A 17,991-nucleotide genomic window follows, 5' to 3' on the forward strand; every position below is an offset into this window, starting at 1 on the left:
TTTTTTGTTATAAACTGGGCTCAAAGAGAGACTCAAAAAAAAACTTTTTTGCCTGTATTACTCACGAGCGAAACGGATTATTACCTATTTATAGAATTAATTATTATAAACAGGCATTGAGTCTGCAAAACGGATCAAGTGGGGGTTGGGAACTTAATCAGCTAGTAAGCAAATATTAATTTAATAAAGATATCAAAAAAGGAACTGTCAAAAGAATATAAATCAATAAATATCATTAGACAACTAACACACTGTCATTTGATTTCAAATTAAACAAAGCTTGTATAGTACAAGCTTTGCTTAATCGGTTAGGTTACCAAATAACTGATAAACACACGCATTTAGAAGTAAATTACTTCTAAATACATACTTATATAAATACATTGACAACCAGGCTCAGAACAGATACTCGTGCTCATCACACAAATATATGAACAAGATGTATGTAAAACATTTATTTCCTTCTTTCTTGCCACGCGGCCTTACTGAGGAGATTAGTCGTTTCGCAACCTGACCCGCTTGTGGTGACGCGCCTTCAACACATGGTGTGATGAAATTAGCTACGTTGTTTTAAAACTAATAGTAGATGTCAGTCCACCGAATGAAGCGATACAAATTGCCCCGTAATTTGTTCATATATCATGGTGACTGGTGTTAGTGTGGACGTGATTTGCTAGACTTGTTAATGCATATTTATATGCGCTCATCACAAATATTTCTATCATATATTATTTGCTAATTTTACCGTTTTTTATACAAGACCACTGTAAAAATTGCCAGACCCCAGCTTTAATGCTATAAACAAACCCAGCTTATAACCCCAGCTATAATAAAACATTTTCGATAGAACCCGTGCACTTTTAAAATGCACAAGCTTGAATTAATTAATAGCAAAATCAGTCGAGTAGGTCGTTTTTGAGTTTATCGCGAAAAGTCAGACGCGGTGAGGGACTTTGTTCTATCATAATTGAGTAAACCAAATCCAATCTAACAATGAGCTATACAATTAAGTGTTACTGCTTTCTGTCTTGCGTTTAATAATCAATGTTTAATGTATGTTCACAGATTCAGGGCAGCCTTCAGTAACACCTCTGCAGGGACCGATCCTTCTTCGCAACGGCTCAGTACCTGTGGTGCCCCTCACTTCATATCGGACGATAAACAACGGCTCTTTCTACCAAATACCTGTAAGAACTTCATATTCAATTCTTTGCTAGTGATAAGATGTATGATTTGAATGAAGCGAGGGAAGCATGTAAGAATCGCACCAAGTGAAGTTTTATGGTCTCTGCGTACTCTTATGCGAATAAGGCGTGATTTTATGTGTGTATGTATGTGTGTACTAGTTTATGCCCGCGACTTCGCACGTGGTGTATGTTTCCTTCGATTTCATTTGTCCATGTTTCACGTTAGGTTTATTACCAATCTATCTTTCGTCAAAATCTATACAGCAGCTTCGCAAACTTATTACGTATTAATAAAAGTAATATAAGATTTTTTTCAAACCAGGTTAGGCGGTTTTAGAAATCCAGTAGCTCATGAAAATAACCCTTAAGAAAGTTAAAGCTGGCTCGCAAAAATACAAACCGTATCTTTAAAGCGTTGAATAAATGTGTCATACCGTAAACAGAATTTATTAAGCCTCAGTAAAACCCAGTAATAAAACCAGAAGCAAAAACTCCATTGCCTTTGACACATCACATCAAATTATAATCGCGTAATTCATAACTTTACCACGTTTTATTAGTGCCGCGAATATAACCGCCTACGCTTTAAAAGTACATTATAAGTACGACGTCCAAGGAAAATACACATAATATAGATATTACACAAGTATGTAACTCATTCATATTTCCTTACAACGTGGGTTGAATAGTAAACATTTAATGACGTAGAATAAGGCTCTATCGACATGATACTTACTAATTCTAGAATCTAGTTGCTTGTTCAGCAGTATGTGCCAAGAAATAAAGTATCCAATGTTATCCAGGTTAAATACTATAATAATGTAAAATTTTATTGATTTTCATCAAGTACTTTTCCTCGAATCAATCATCAACCTATGTACCCGTTATTCCAAACTTTCAGATTCAGGTATATTTTTTTTGGAAGACACATTTTTATATCCTTTTGTGTGCCTGGATTTACGGGTGATTTAATACGAATAATAAAATTTGGCCTACCCCTATAGGAAAAAGGCTTGATATTGTGTATCTTTGTATGTATAAAAGTTTTAATGCACTTTAAACTTTACAAAGAGCTAGCCTGGAATTACGGGTGATTTAATACGAATAATAAAATTTTGCCTACTCCTATAGGAAAAAAGGCTTGGTAGTCTGCCAGCTACCAATATTATCAAACAAAATTAACTCGACTTTGCCAAACATTAGCAAGAAATAATTAGCAATTTACGATGTTTGCAGGTAGGCAGTCCGACCACAAGAACATCGAATGATTTGAACAAATGAAAATTGTCAAAGCTGGGTTAAACATATTTGTTTTATTTGACTAAAGACAAAACAAATGATTGTTTGTCACGTTTCCTAAGGCTCAAAGTTAGACAAATAATTGCTTAATGTGCAGAATAAGTACTTACAACTGCGCGTCTATTAACTTTTGTTGTCGAAAATTAAAAGTAATTAATCTAATTACTGATCTATGTATCTTCACTTAAAACGGTAAGTCGGTATATTTCGATCGCTTCTGTGGTGGGTTTTGAATTTCTATTAAATATGTATTTTCGATAGATGACCTTTTGCAGTGAGGCAAATTTGCTCTACATTCCAGTTTGTGTGCGGTCGTGATGATATTAAAAATAAATTAATGTTTATTCATAATTCCTACTTTTTAACTCGAGAAAATTATAAATATTGCTTTTTGTATTTGCTAAAGTTTGGTAAGAAAAGTTATGCTACTGTGTACTCGTCCTTTCTTAGCTTAAATAGATTCAGACACACGTTAGAGGAAACCGATATTAATCTAATTGTAATTATCATTTCAAACGTATAAATTAATTGTTGCATTGTACTGCATTTATTGAATTACTGTAAATGATTGTTTTTCCTTTTAGTAAGTCTTTTAGCAGCGTCACCTTTACTTGACTTAATAACAAAGCTAAAAATGTGTGGTCGGTTAGTGGTAAATAATATTAATAGTAAAGTTAGTGTCAACATTATTCAAGACATTAACAATTTTAGTGGACTATTTGAAAATAAAAAGAAAGTGCCTGACATTTTCCGGGGATAAAACTTATCATACTTTATTTTAGCACATCTTATCTTAAACAGTATAGACAATAAAATTAGCCATTAAAGTATTATAAAACCGATCAACAAACTAATATCAAAAGATTTTTAAATGTTAAAAAATATCTAAACATTGCATGCATCCCGCAATCTCTATGTGAAACTTGAGTCTTTTAGCCATAGAATTATTAAAGCAATAATGTATCTGATATACAACATTAATAGTTATCCTTATAATTACTGCACAGCTTAGAACATCTCTATAAATACGAACAAACAATGTAAACACACAATAAATACACATACGTGTATGTTCTTAAGTGTAATTACATAAATGCATTTAACATTTCACAAATATACGAAGACACAAATGTGAGACCGAATGGCGTCAAAGATTGCATTGTCTTTTTTATTTTGAATAAATGAATGCAAAATATGTTATTATAGTTGCAAAATCTTGAATAATTCATGCCTCGGCTGGTATTGATTCGCGCGAAAACCTTGGATTCAAAATATGCATTGTTCAAATTTACATTTTCCCCGGTCGTATGAAAAATGTCTTTAACATGAAAGTCGTGGCTTGGGTATGGAAAAATCGGACATGTGACATAAAAGACCAATACGGCACGCTTTAGTCTTTTTTTATCAATGAAAACGTGAATTCTTAAAAGACCTAATGGGAAGTTAAACAACTCAGACACGGTCACCTGATTCCAAACTAAGCAGAGCTTGTACTATGGTAACTGATAAACATACTTATATACTTCTAAATACATCCTTACATAGATACATTAACAACTAGGTATAAATAAAATAGGGTAGTACTCACTCTAATATTTTCTTTAATATTCACATCTGCCATAGATCTGTGTCTGTTCAGAACCGAGACAGCAATAATAGCTATTAGGGAAAAAATCTGTAATGGATAAAAATAAGGTTGATCTCACATCGTGTATTAATCTCTTGTTTTGTTAAAGTAATAAGACAAGACATGCAACTATCCCGTTGGTTGCATGGAATTAGTGAGGAACCACTATATGAGCTTTGTTGTGCTGATAAGTTATGATATTCGCAATTATAATCTAACTAGCCGAATCCGCCCAATAGTTTTCTTTGCATATTTATTAAATTTCCTCTCCATAAATCTTTCCCGTGTCTTAAAGACAACTTTACGAAAACTATAAGTGGAATTGGTTGAGCCATTCTTGAGATTTGCTTGGATTGTCCATGTTATTTTCTTTATGTGCCTTTAAAATCATCAACTGGCACACTTAACATTCTCCCTGAGGATACTTCGTGTAATAATATAAATTCTATGTCCACGTCCTTTATAGCGACTTAGAGTTATTGTTAATCTTTAATTCATATCGCATTAAAACTTTAACTTCGCTATAAACTGAAATAAAGAATAGGTAAATTGTCTATCTGCGTGGTTTCCTGAAACATTAAACTTTTATTCACAGCAAGCTCTACGACATCGTTCGCGTAAAAACATTACCGGTATAAGAGTATGTGTTAATTCAGGGTATAAACTATTAGTTTCTGTAATTTTAGTTTTGCTAGCACCAAATAAATTCCGCCCAACCTCCTGTTAATGGAACGTATATAACTTCTACCGAATATTTTGGTGCTACCAGTATAGGCGGTGTAAGCTTTTTAAAAATGACTAACCATTAATTCTACTCCAAAATACGAACGATCAAAATTTTCCAAAATGGACCGAGCGAAGGTCAAAGCTTCCGTCGTTTATTTTGCAAATACGTCACTTTTACGTGTATTGTGTTGCTATCCTCGTAAACTACACATATGTAGTTTTTAAGGTGCTAATTGCATTAAGAAAATGCTTAGAAGATTCAAAGTCTAAGAATAGCCTAGTGTATCGGAGCTCTAGCGCTGTAGATATGTCACTAACTTTCCGTAATACTGAAATTAACTGCTGAATGGTCTGCATGAAACAGTCAGCAGCTTCAACCCGAACAATAAATATTTATTATATTTTGAAGAGACCAATATCAGACTTTTTAACCCCTTGATTACCACGTCAGACACAATAGAAAACTTATTATTGTCACTTACAACGATAAGCTTTTTAAAAATTAACAAACGTATTAAAAAAACGTTGCTGTCATTTGCAGTTTTTGATTTAAACCTATTCGCCAGTTTCCCATCCAACTCTAGAAGCTATACGCGTTACATTTCCGATAATGCCATTATTTATTCGTCTCCTTATTAGAATTGCGGTAGCGTAGGCCAGTAGAAACGTCCGACTAACCACACTGAGTCACAAGCGTGGGCACCTTTGATAAAATATAAATCGTGACGGATTTATATACGACAATGTCGTTGTCATAATTTATAACCTTATTTGACGCCCATGGGAGCCGTTCGTGCGTTCACCTCATCTTTGATATAGATTTAAGTTTGGTTTTTAATTTGTCTAGACTTGACACACCTATTGACGCAGAAGGTGTCGCCCTCTTTAACCAGTCAGCATTTTATAGCTAATAAACAAGAATCTATATTTCTTGACATGACAAAAGAAAAGCGATTTTTTCTATCCTGATTAAATAAACAGTTAGTCTTGTTCACTTGTGGTACAAAATCAATTTATTTCTTTTGACCGTACTTAATATAGAAAGATTTTTGTAGTTGTAACCGAAATACGTCAATAGATAATCATAATATATTCATATTACTCATATGGCTAGGCCATTAACGAAACATTTCTCAATGTATAACTTACTTACAATTTGCGTGGGCGATCTCTGACACTTTCGCTTATTGAAATCAACTGTCTGTTCTTGTCTAAACCAAATACACCTGTTGTAAAGCATTGTCTTATAAAAACATAGAACTTATTTTATTAATTCATCATTAGAGAAATCTTTAATCTATTTGTCCTCTTGTAGCTACTAAAAAGCCAAACCCATTTGAAAGATTTCACAATGCAACAGAAGCGCCATTTTTTTTTCAAGAGTGGCGAAATTTGAACATTCGAAATGTTCCAAATTAGCTTCTACGGCCCCCTCATAGCTTAAGGGCAAGACGTGTAAGAAGAACTTGAAGAAAAGCATCCTAAATATCGAAATAAAAATTGTTTATATATTCCATGAGAAAGGCGTTCAATATTGCCATAAACTGGTCATTCCACATTAAATTTCTAAGTTTGAAGTAAACGAACTGCGCATGAGTCACATCAAAATGTCATTCGTAAAACGTGAACAGAATGGACATACAACACGACACTCGTGAATGCGTTGATACTCTGAACAATTCACACCACTTTGTGCATTACAAATATCCAATTATAATGTGACTAAGCAACTTATAATAAACTTAAAGATTACTTGAATATAATATATTTGGGTTTTTAAACTTATTGTAATACATTAGATATAATAATATATCTGTTTGTAACCGACACTACCATTCGGAAAATAAAAAATATGGTGGTGAGGTTTCCCACTTTACAGAAAATATTGGATTGGTTTGATTTCCTTGCCAATAAGCATTGTCATTTCTTTACCCTTATTAGAAGAACCCTAACGGGGAATGATAAGTTTTTTTAAGCATACCAATTGCTCTAAATTGACGATAATTTTAAAATATTTTTCAAATATTCCAGTTTGAAAACACAAACACTAATTATTTCAACAAAAGGGCATAATCATTTAGCAGCCTATTTAGTAATAAATAACCTCATTAATGTCTCTAATCTGAACTTAATTACTAACAAACATACAAAATAGGAACTAATTTAAATTCATTGATATGTAGATTTAATATACTCTAAAAAAGGACTGCCGATTATCAAGCATCATTAAACTCGTGTTATGAAGTTGAACGTGACATGACTGAATATTTTGTATAGAAATAAACGCTTGGTGAATTAAACGGCGTTGTGCATTGCACAGATTTAATAAGAAACGACTGTTTTGCTTAATATTATAAAAGTCAATAATTGCTGTATTCACCTTTTTGTTTATCGATGTAGGACTACAGAATAAGGAAATCATTTTGAGCTAGAAAAGGATGATTAGATGAATCGGACAAGGAATAATAGCTCACAGACAAAGATTCTTTTCATAAGGTTTTAAAACAGGCTTAAAGGCAAAACATTTCTCACAAAACTGGCTGCATATTAATATCAAACTTTTAGCTAAGTTTGATAAGGTGCTTAAAAGTATATAATAGTATATATCCCTCTGAAATTAAATGATCTGAGATCTTTTTACAGACTCCGCCTATATTATTTAGTATTGTAACTGTGGCCAAACGTGCATTAGATTGGGCTTGTTAATTCAATAAAACGTAGTGGACAATGACTAACATAGCCTTGAAGGCTGAATATTTATTGACATTAAGAGACCGTTACCAATGATCTAGAATAGGTTTTTCAACTATGGCACGTGTATTTGTTGTAAAACCTAACAACCTCGTTGACTAAAGCCATTATGTTATGTCCTATTTTTTACACATCCTGCTTTAAAGCAAGTTGTATAAATTTGACAACTTAATTAAAATCGAAAAACGCAAGTCTTCGATATAAAACTAAGTCTAAAAGTGTTTTAAAAAGAATTTACGAGATATTGACGAGCTCATGATTTGTCAAAATAATCCAGTAGAGTGATTCTCTACTCAGTTCTCACGGGTATCGAGAATTTGACATTATCAAATTGACTGCAAAAATAGTTCCTTGGCCGCCCACTAGAGTCGCTGATTCTATTTTCATACAAAATTTCTCAAAAGCTAGTTGTCAAAGGCCGATTGTAGTAGAGAATCGCGCTACTGTTTTGAAGTACAAATCGAGATGGGCTGCAGACTGCCACAGTAGGCACAGTTTTACTGCGCTCGATGTCGATTCAAAAAGCTGTGCTTACAGTGTGAAGATTGTAGCCCAACTCGGAATTGTACTTACGTTTAACATCTGATACTTCGGCGGACGCTAGTTATCTTTCCGCCACTCTATACGTACTTAGTTTAAAAATGTAAACGAAAAACGCATGTATATAAATCTTGAACGTTATTTACTATTATGTAAGAACTATGAGCATTAAAATAAATATAACAAGACATGAATGACTCTTAAACACCCACAGAGCAATAACTTCCTAACTCGAATAAGGTAGTCTAGACATGACCACGAATTACTTTATGTCTAAACGAAAACGTTTTGGTAAATTATAATCATTCAATGCCTGAGAATATCCACTGTTCAATAGAATTCTTTCTATGGACTTATAATCTTATCGTCGAAAATTATGTACTGCAATTTATCTGCGCGTTTCATGTCATTTCATGCGAATGCTCTGATGTACAACGAACTATTTACTCTACATTTAATTTACTACCATTTATGATCAAAGTTTGGTTCCAATGCTTGAACAAGTTCAGCGGTTAGGTTATAAATACAAAGATCTATAGATTAAAAGGAGTTATGAACTCTGTAACATGACAAATCGATTATTCAGCAGCTTTTCCTAGAATACACAATTTTAAACTCTGCTACCGCTGTTCCTCCCCGTTATACATCGCATAATATTGTACAATACATCTCGAGGTTTGTTGTGTAACTACTTGTGCGTTTGCATATGAGAATTCATTAGTTTTTTGCCTGTTTTGTTTTGACCTTAATACGGTCGTTAACAGATATTCAAATGATAAATCTAGGAATTTATCCTACAATTAAACTGGCCAATAAAGTTTGGCTTTTGCGCGCCATCGTAAACCTTCAAGTAACATTTAACTGGACCTTCAATTACTGACTGAAAACACAATCCGGTAATGTAAACTACGATTCTAATAAATCATTGCAAACTTGAGGCGCCAGAAGACGGGCGCCTCGCATCTATGTTATTTTTTTGCTTATAAAATATATATGTAAATTTATTTCGTTCCATGCAAGGTTATTGACACAGTTGCGTCTTAAATATGCTGGATAGCTTTTGAATTGCTAAATAAGCGCTTGCTAAATTAATGACTCGATCCAGTTTTCCATTTCATAAGTTGAGCAACCGAAATTCGCCATAAATCACGTTAATAAATGCATTTTATTCTTTTTTCTGCATTTAAATATGATAAAGTACATATTCTCGCACGAGAGATTCAATATTCTGAACAAGTACATGTTTTGTAGCGTGCGCTATTTTGAATCTCAATGAGTGTTTTATGTTAGTCACATTTTATGCATAAACTAGAATAACAATAGCGAATTGCAAAAATAAAATATATTTTTATGCTGGGGAAGGCTGTAAGGCTTATATTTCTGTAAAAGTATGCTCAATAGTTAATGGAAAACAGGGATATTTATTTGTAAATCGCCGGACGTATCTTGAGAACTTGACTCACTATGTAGTGAGGTCGAGCAGAGTTTAACGCGTTTTTTTGTTTATTGTTTTTATATCTGAAATACGTTCAGTTAATTAGTACACGCTGTAGTAGCAGGACGTATTAATTAAAAATAAATCCGGTGGCGGACATGGATTTGCTACACTACGTGAGTTGTCTAATGTTATTTATTTTAAGAATTGGGGTATATTACTTACAGCCGGTTGCTTGGACACTTTCAGTTGTTCTTGTATCTTGTACCTATCCTATGAGTTAGTTAAGATTAGAAATATCAAAATCTACTCTGTAGTACGTCAAAGAGCTATCTGCCATGAATACATTCTTGCAAACTTTCGAGCGCATAATAGTATTTATTACTTAAAACGTCATTCGGCAGAGAAAAAATCTCCTTGAAGAAAACAAAGCCTTGGATTTTCATGATCGTTATCCCATCATACGTTTTTACGGCTCTAAACATTAGAACTCACATGGTCTGACTGCTATGGTTGTGACCTAAGATTAAAACATTCACACACAAGACTTCTGATAGGTAATGAAGAATATATCAAACAAAACTCACAATCTAATAGGAACAACCTAAGCCCTTGAACCTAAACATCAACAAAAACGTCAACTGAATCCAATTGTTGCTATTTCAGATACTATGGACTGCGCTATCTTTAGCTTTGGGCTACGAGCTCCAAGGACAAATCATCAGAGGGGTGCCGTGCGTGAAGCGAAACTTCCAATTGTATTGTCCAACCGCTGGCAACACCTACCCATTGTGAGTACTGCCGGTCTACTTATAGAATAGTTACTATAGAAGCCTATTGTGGCCAATTTGTAAAGTCATCTGACATGATCGAAATTGCTGTGTGATTTCCGGCTACAATTAGATCCGTCTCCATACCTTGGAGTACTTTGTTAATATACTAAGGGCACGTTGACATAGACGCACTTGATAATTACATTCACTTGTATACGGTCCCGAAAGTACTATAAATAATAAACTAAAGTGTAAAATGAAATACAACAGTCCCTTATTCAACGTTGCATCCAACTGAAGTTTGAAGGATTCTAGATCCGATTGCATATATTATGTACCCGAATCCCTTAATGTTTAATTGACCATTAGAAACTTTAAATTGATTTTGAAGCATTTCGAAGCAGAAAGACTATAGGCTCGCCATTGCTCTCCAGCGTACCCCACTTTTAGACAGATATATTTTTGATCTCGCGATGTACTGGCTGTTGAAATTTAATCTAGCTATAGTTTCACTTTCTACCCATTTTGAGAACAAACTACAAACACAGAAAAACATTAACAAAAAAAATAAGAAGTAGTGGGTTAAAATATTCCTTCGTGATATTTCAGAGATAAGATAGAGAACTTCATAGACGAGAACAAAGCTCTGATAAAGCGTATGTACGGTTCCTTCACGACACCAGCGGGGAACAGAGTGCGCCGAGCGCCTGGAGTACCAGACATGCATGATGCTTCAGGAGACTCGTACTTCAGGCATGTGAGGCAAGCTGCCAACACGCCACTGCCTGATCCACAGGCAGTTAACAACACTGGCAGGTTGGTTAACACTTTACTACTTATCAAAAACTGCTGATTGCGTTTCAGTATTTTAGCGAGATAGAGACTGACTTAGTCCTTAAAGTAGTGTTAATAAATTTGTTGATTACTTGTTCAAGGAAAGTCATCATCGGTTTTTAAAAGAACCTTTTTCCTTTAGAACAAAATACCTACATCTCAAAATATGACTTCTACTAATGTTATGTAATATCAAAACCTGAATTTTATTTTCAATAGTAATATGCCTGAATTTTCCTCTGTTAATATGAACTACTTTCATTAAATTTCAGAGTGGACGCATGCGAGAGCAAGACGGAGATAATGACCCCTTATTGGGCACTAAACTCGGCGCGAAAGCTCCGTGCAATCGTCAACACTATGCATTTTGAACAGGCGATACATCAAGAGACGTGCAGGTAAGATGCATTCAAATGAACCAAACCATTAACTTTCACTACTTACGAAATATTTTTATAAGGCACAAGTTGCTCCGTATAAGGGATTTTCCAAAAATGAATTGAGATATTGCCGATTAATGGTGATTCAGATAAACCTTTTTCAATGGTCCAAAAAATTATGTCTGGTTGGGATTAAGTTGAGAAAAAAGGCATTCGGCCGTAATAAGGTCCATAACCTTTATATCGTGGGATGCTTTTAAAAGATGCAACGCTATTTACGATCACCTGTCTTACAATAACAGAGAGGTGTGCATACATTTGCGCAAGCAACTGCTACTTTCATCTGGTACTAGAAAACACCTAGGTATTACTTAACGAATAGACATTTTGAAGATCTATGATTCTCATACCAATTCTATTCAATAATTTGGTAGATAACCAAAATATTCAATGTTTTCCACGTGTAACAAGGTAATTTACATTTTTTTTTGTTCCAGCAAAAAATCTACGTCGAGGTGCGCACGCGACTGCGGCTGCGAACAAAAATACAAATGGCACAGACTTCTAGCATACGACCCGAATGACGACTGCGCCGGCATTTTCATGGATTGGTTTTTATTCCCTTCGTGTTGCGTTTGCAGATGTAACCCTTGACTTTTGACACTTATACATATATCTTCTAAAGAAAAGGCACATATTCCTTATCCAACAACGCTCTTTTACTTCGTTCTATGCGTGACAAAGAGATCCGACAATATTAAGACGTTTGAAGGGATGGAATAATACGTAATGAGCGCTTTTCTTTATAGTAGTAACAATAACCAACCATGTAATTTGTTATTTAGACCAACTGATGTTAAATACAGTTTAGTTTTGCTGTCTCTTTTAAGTACCTACTGTGTTGAGTTATTATACAATAATAATATAATATTTTTGTATTTTGGTCACATAAATTTAAATTTACAGTAGGTGCTTAAATAATATTGTGACTGGTTTAGCATAGAGCAATCCAATTACATATACTTACTTGTATTCTAATGGAATTTCAGCTATTGAATTTCTGATGATGATCCTACTCTATTTTTTACTCAAGTATATTGGAAGTGAAGAGAAAAACATTTTGGTCTGTGTACAATTTAACTCATGGTTGGTACAAATTTCTATAACGATTCATTATTCGATGAAGACTTGAAGAATAAAAGGCTATAATATAATAATATACCTATTTTAGTAAATTACTTAGATACAGCACTCGATATTATTTTACTTTGCTCTCACTAACTTGCATCAATTTGACCTAACAGCTTCTATTTTATGTTTAAAAATAAATCTTTAGTAAAATTATTTGCAGACTGTCCTTAATTCGATTGCTTTCAATCTGTCCTATAAGCATCTTATAGTTAAGTAGCGTGTAAACCATAGGTTGCCAAACTTTTATGAACTTCCGACCTGCAAAAAAAAATATCCAGCGCCCCTTTATAGCTGTCATTTATAAATATTTTGTCATTGGATGCGGTACTGCCCAGGTTAGCGGTATCGCTCCCGTTGGGAACCTATGGTGTGAACAAAATCATCTATACTAATATTATAAAGCTGAAGAGTTTGTTTGTTTGTTTGTTTGAACGCGTTAATCCCAGGAACTACTGGTCCGATTTGAAAAATTCTTTCAGTGTTAGATAGTCCAATTATCGAGGAAGGTTATAGGCTATATATCATCACGCTACTACCAATTTGAACAGAGTACCAGCGAAAAATGTTACGAAAACGGGGAAAATTTTGACCCATTCTCTCTTATGTGGCGCAAGCGAAGTTGCGCGGGTCAGCTAGTAACGGTATAAAGTGGAAGCCCACTAAGCAGCAGCAATAGACGTGTCGTCGCGACACTATAACAAAATTCTCTGCAGTCACTTATGTTGAGTATCGAGAGATTGACATTTAAGATGGACTGAAAAAATAGTTCTTACGCCGCCCGTTAGAGGCGCTTATCTGATTTTCATACAAAATTCCTTGACAGTTAGCCGTTTGTCGATAGTTCATAATGGTAGAGAATAACGCTATTGGTTTATGTATGTACTTCTATGAATACTCTTTGTAGTTTTGTGTCACTAGCTTCGGAGGGTATTTGATAGAAATCCGGACGAGACGTTGTTTGCTGCCCTTTATGAAACGGGCTTCCATTGTCTCACTTTACCCTGTCTATTCTGTATTTTAACTTCTTGATACTTTCCAAAACTTTAATTATATTTCAGATATTTACACTGCCATTGTATAGTTACATGTTTCACCTATTTATAAGACATAGAAATACTTTCTCAATTCTTTATTTCATTGATATTTTAAGTTGCGAAAAATATGTGTAGATTTTTGTATATGTAATTTAGTCGTAAGAGATAAATAAGTTTATAACTACTAATATAACATTAATTTAGTCGAGTACATACTTGTATTTATGTCTTTGTGTTAATATAGACAGTTTTCCAACAAACATTACTAGTGTATCTATGCATATTGAGATGACCTCAGCTGGTTGGTCAAATTGTTGGAAAGCAGCCTAAGATACTCAAATATTATAAAAAGAACTTTTACTTTGGATAATAAAAGTGCAATGGAATGAAATGTTAGTTTATTTATACCCCAATTATTATTTCATTTGTAAATTGCGTTTAATGTTATCTATAACTAATAAAACCTACCATTTATTGGGTACGTTTATAGATCTATTTATTTTCTAATCATTAAAACATATTTGGAAACATAAACACCTTATTACAGAGCTAATTAAATAAACTATTTCGCCTTTGAAATACTCGATCCTACAATGTGCTGTTATATAATTGAAAACAAACGACTATCTTAATAGATATTTCAAAACAATTTATTTTCTATCATAAATTAACAAACAAAAGCTAAGAAAGCTATTTATATACATATCACGTTTCTACTTATACATAGAAGAGACTCAATCGCTTTTTTCAGTTTTCTTTTTTAATTGTTCAAACTCCTTGAAGACTTTCTTGCTAAGTTTGTCGCCTTCGTCATCGATCTGTTCTACCGCAACCACTTCTGGGATGTAGAATTGCATCATATTTTGAACCTACAAGAAAAAAAGATATAATAAACATCAGAGGCCCTACTATAATCCATGAAAACGAATATTCGTTGAAATATTGTTTGATTCTTAACACAATTCCAGTTGTATATAAAAGTCATGTCGATCTATAGCAAAAGATTATAAGGCATCTATTACTGCCTACTCCGTGTAAGAAGAATAGGTAAACGTCATGAACCAACAACTTCAATATTTGACGATATTTACTCATATTTGACAAAGAAAATAAATAATAATATTAGTCAATTTTGTCACACTGTAAACTTGCTGATCTGCATGTTTCTGTTGGAACCTAAAAAAAGCTTCGAAGAATCTATAAGTATCATCATGTTCAGCTGTGAAATCGTAAAAGACAGTCAGGAGGACTTTCATATTCATAATATTATGTATGTATCTTATGATTTAAGTTTCAAGTTTAAATGCGATCCCTTACCCCATTTTTCAAAGTCACAATGGAGCTAGGACACGAGGAGCACGATCCTTGCATCTTAAGCCTGAGAATGCCATCCTTGAAGTCAACGAACAGAACATCTCCTCCATCCTCCTGGACTGTAGGTCTAATACGAGTATCCAGCAGTTCCTTTATCATTTGAACTATTTCATCATCATCCTCGTTGATTTCTGTAAAGATTTGAAGCACACAAATAAATACCATTAAATTAATGAGTTCATTATTATTTATAGTCAGCTTTGTTGTTCAAACTTGTATAATCAAATTTTTACATTATATACTAAGTTGTATACAGGTGGACTGCATGCCAAAGGTATTTTCTGAAAGTCTACCTTGGAGAGATGTAATTTACCACATGTTTTGGACACCCTCTTGAAGTATTGGTAGTAAAATAAGAAACAATAAAATAGAAAAAATAAAGGTAAGTTTATTACACAACTGTGTACGTAAGATGTTACAATACGAGTTAGTTCTACAGTTTATTTAAAGCAAATGTACCATGATTATCTTTTATTTATCATATACATACACAGAATTATCATAACAATATACTTACGAGTGTCTCCAGAAGGTTTGGCATCAATAACTACAGGTAATCCACTAGCAAAGAAGTCCATAATGGTAGCAAAGATGTCTGGCTTCAGAAGACGCCAGTCAGTGTCATCATCCTGTTTAGTGACTGTCACAAAATCAGCACCGAAGAACACTGCTTTGACTCCGTCAATACGGAATATCATCTTAGCTGGAAAGAAAGGTTACTCAGTTTATATAAAGGAGAAAAAGAGTTTTATAGAAGCTAGGTTTCAGAATTGAAGTAATTTATAAAACAAAGGCAACTCATTTTGTAAATTTTCTCATGAGTAGGCTTTTGTGTTCTAGATCACTCTGGTTCCGGAGTCGTCATATGTTCCTAACTATTAGACTTTTGCATTGCATGTTTATTATATATTAGAATATGACAATTAATGTGAACATGCAATTTACTTCTTGAATGCCTAACATGTTAATGCAAGTTAGATTTGTTGTCATAGCTGACTATATAACTCGAGGCATTGATAGGTAAAATGTGTGTTCATTAAATATTTTCCTTACCTAATGGACTGCACTGAGCTGCTCCAATGTTAGGAAAATCCATAGTTTGCCCTGGTTCAAGAACTTTAGTTCCTGGTAGAAACTTCAAGCTGTTTGGATTAGGTGTGTCTTGTGTCTGTATAAACATAGTCCTGCAGACACATGTGTTTAAGATCGGAGCATTCTTGCTTACATTCTTTTGGACCACTGCGTGTGACAGTCCACTGAAATTCTTGGCATTGTCTGGCCTGAAAATACATAGGAATAATGTACAGTTAGAGAGCTTCGACGAAGCAGGCCCGACTATAGCTAACACTGCATTTTATAGCTTAGAATAGGTACTATAGATAGATATAGATAAACATGCAAGAATTTTTATCAATGTTTAGGTAACAATGTAGTTGAATTTATAATAATTAGAAAAACATGACCACCAAATGCGCAAATAATAACTACAATCATTTAAACGAATTGCGAAAAATTAACCTACGATACATTTTATTTGATGTAAATATTTTTATATCAGTATTTTATTACGTATTTTTACCTGATTATAGCTGCTGCACAGAACCGTCCACATTGATTACCGGTTCTATGAAGTCGAAGAAAGTTTCTCAACATTTTAGTTTGTATTTAGCGTATTAATATCACTTTTAATATGGATTTTCGCTAAGTTTTGTGAAGAATAAACAGAAAGAAACGTAATAGTGCAATGACATTTGACATTGACAATTGGTTGACGTTGACAACAAAACATTACACTTGCCAGCTACTACTACAGATCAATTTTAAATAATATCATTTATTTATTATTGAACATAATATTTGTTCAAAACAATATTTTGCTGTCTCAATCACACTACGTAAAAAGACAACTGATACGTGAATAAAACAATTACGGCTTTTTGAAGATTGTAGGTATATGACATCATCATCATCATCATCATCTCAGCCGGGAATCGTCCACTGCTGGACAAAGGCCTCCCCCATCGAGCGCCAATAGGACCGGTCCTGGGCCGCCCTCATCCATCGGACTCCGGCAACCCTTACCAGGTCGTCGGTCCATCTTGTGGGGGGCCTTCCAACACTACGTTTCCCGGTTCGTGGTCGCCACTCCAGAACCTTTCTGCCCCAACGGCCGTCGGTTCTGCGAGCTATGTGCCCTGCCCACTGCCACTTGAGGTTCGCAACTCTTAGGGCTATATCGGTTACTTTGGTTCTCCTGCGGATCTCCTCATATAATAAATATAAATAACATGATATATATGACATAATAAAATGTTAATGTTGTTAATTACTTAATTATTGTTTGAATTAGGTAGGTACCTACGTTAGCAACATTTGTAAAGAAAAAAAAAGTCAGTGTGGACAAGAAAATAATTAACATTTTTAAACAGTAGGTAGGTTACCTACTTACATGAAACTTTCTTGGGTTGAATATTTTCGTTCAGTTATAAATATCAAAACAATAATCCTATATCACCGAAATAAATTTGATAAACTCTAAGAGTTTTGTGTTTATACGCGAAAAAGAATAATCAAATCAATCTATAAAAGAAATTAGAAATAATAGTAGGTATTTATGTAAATTTACGTGTTTTCTTACCTTTATGTGTTTAAGAAGTTTTTGAGAACGATTATACCTAAATAAAAATTGTTGGTGGCTAAATAATTACACTCGTTCACATAAAAAAATCCAAGCTAAACAAAGCAAAAAAACATTGCAAGTTACTGTGAAAGTTACCTCGATCGACTGTATAATATAATCGATAATCATTAAAAAAGATTTACTTTACAAAGGGGTCTGC

General features: G+C 33.8%; 2 protein-coding genes across 2 annotated transcripts in view; one reads left to right on the forward strand and one right to left on the reverse strand.

The window, feature by feature from the left end:
• spz3 (Spaetzle domain-containing protein 3) overlaps positions 1–14,168 on the forward strand; it is a 47,197-nt gene extending 33,029 nt beyond the window's left edge. Inside the window, exons 3-7 of the mRNA XM_076124100.1 lie at positions 1,066–1,187; positions 10,232–10,356; positions 10,948–11,154; positions 11,445–11,570; positions 12,050–14,168. Of these exons, the coding sequence (XP_075980215.1) occupies positions 1,066–1,187; positions 10,232–10,356; positions 10,948–11,154; positions 11,445–11,570; positions 12,050–12,206 (737 nt within the window). The 3' untranslated portion in view covers positions 12,207–14,168. The remainder of the gene's footprint in view (positions 1–1,065; positions 1,188–10,231; positions 10,357–10,947; positions 11,155–11,444; positions 11,571–12,049) is intronic.
• A 237-nt stretch (positions 14,169–14,405) lies between these two features.
• LOC142979270 (NFU1 iron-sulfur cluster scaffold homolog, mitochondrial-like) lies at positions 14,406–16,913 on the reverse strand. Its single transcript, XM_076124101.1, has 5 exons — positions 16,731–16,913; positions 16,205–16,431; positions 15,669–15,854; positions 15,095–15,282; positions 14,406–14,646 (listed from the first exon to the last, which is right to left on the reverse strand). The coding sequence occupies exons 1-5, from the start codon at positions 16,802–16,804 to the stop codon at positions 14,512–14,514; spliced, it is 810 nt and encodes a 269-aa protein (XP_075980216.1). The 5' UTR covers positions 16,805–16,913; the 3' UTR covers positions 14,406–14,511.
• Between the last annotated feature and the right edge of the window lie 1,078 nt (positions 16,914–17,991).

This window comes from Anticarsia gemmatalis, chromosome 16 (genome assembly GCF_050436995.1).
Source record: "Anticarsia gemmatalis isolate Benzon Research Colony breed Stoneville strain chromosome 16, ilAntGemm2 primary, whole genome shotgun sequence".
In the NCBI taxonomy this organism is placed as follows: domain Eukaryota; kingdom Metazoa; phylum Arthropoda; class Insecta; order Lepidoptera; family Erebidae; genus Anticarsia; species Anticarsia gemmatalis.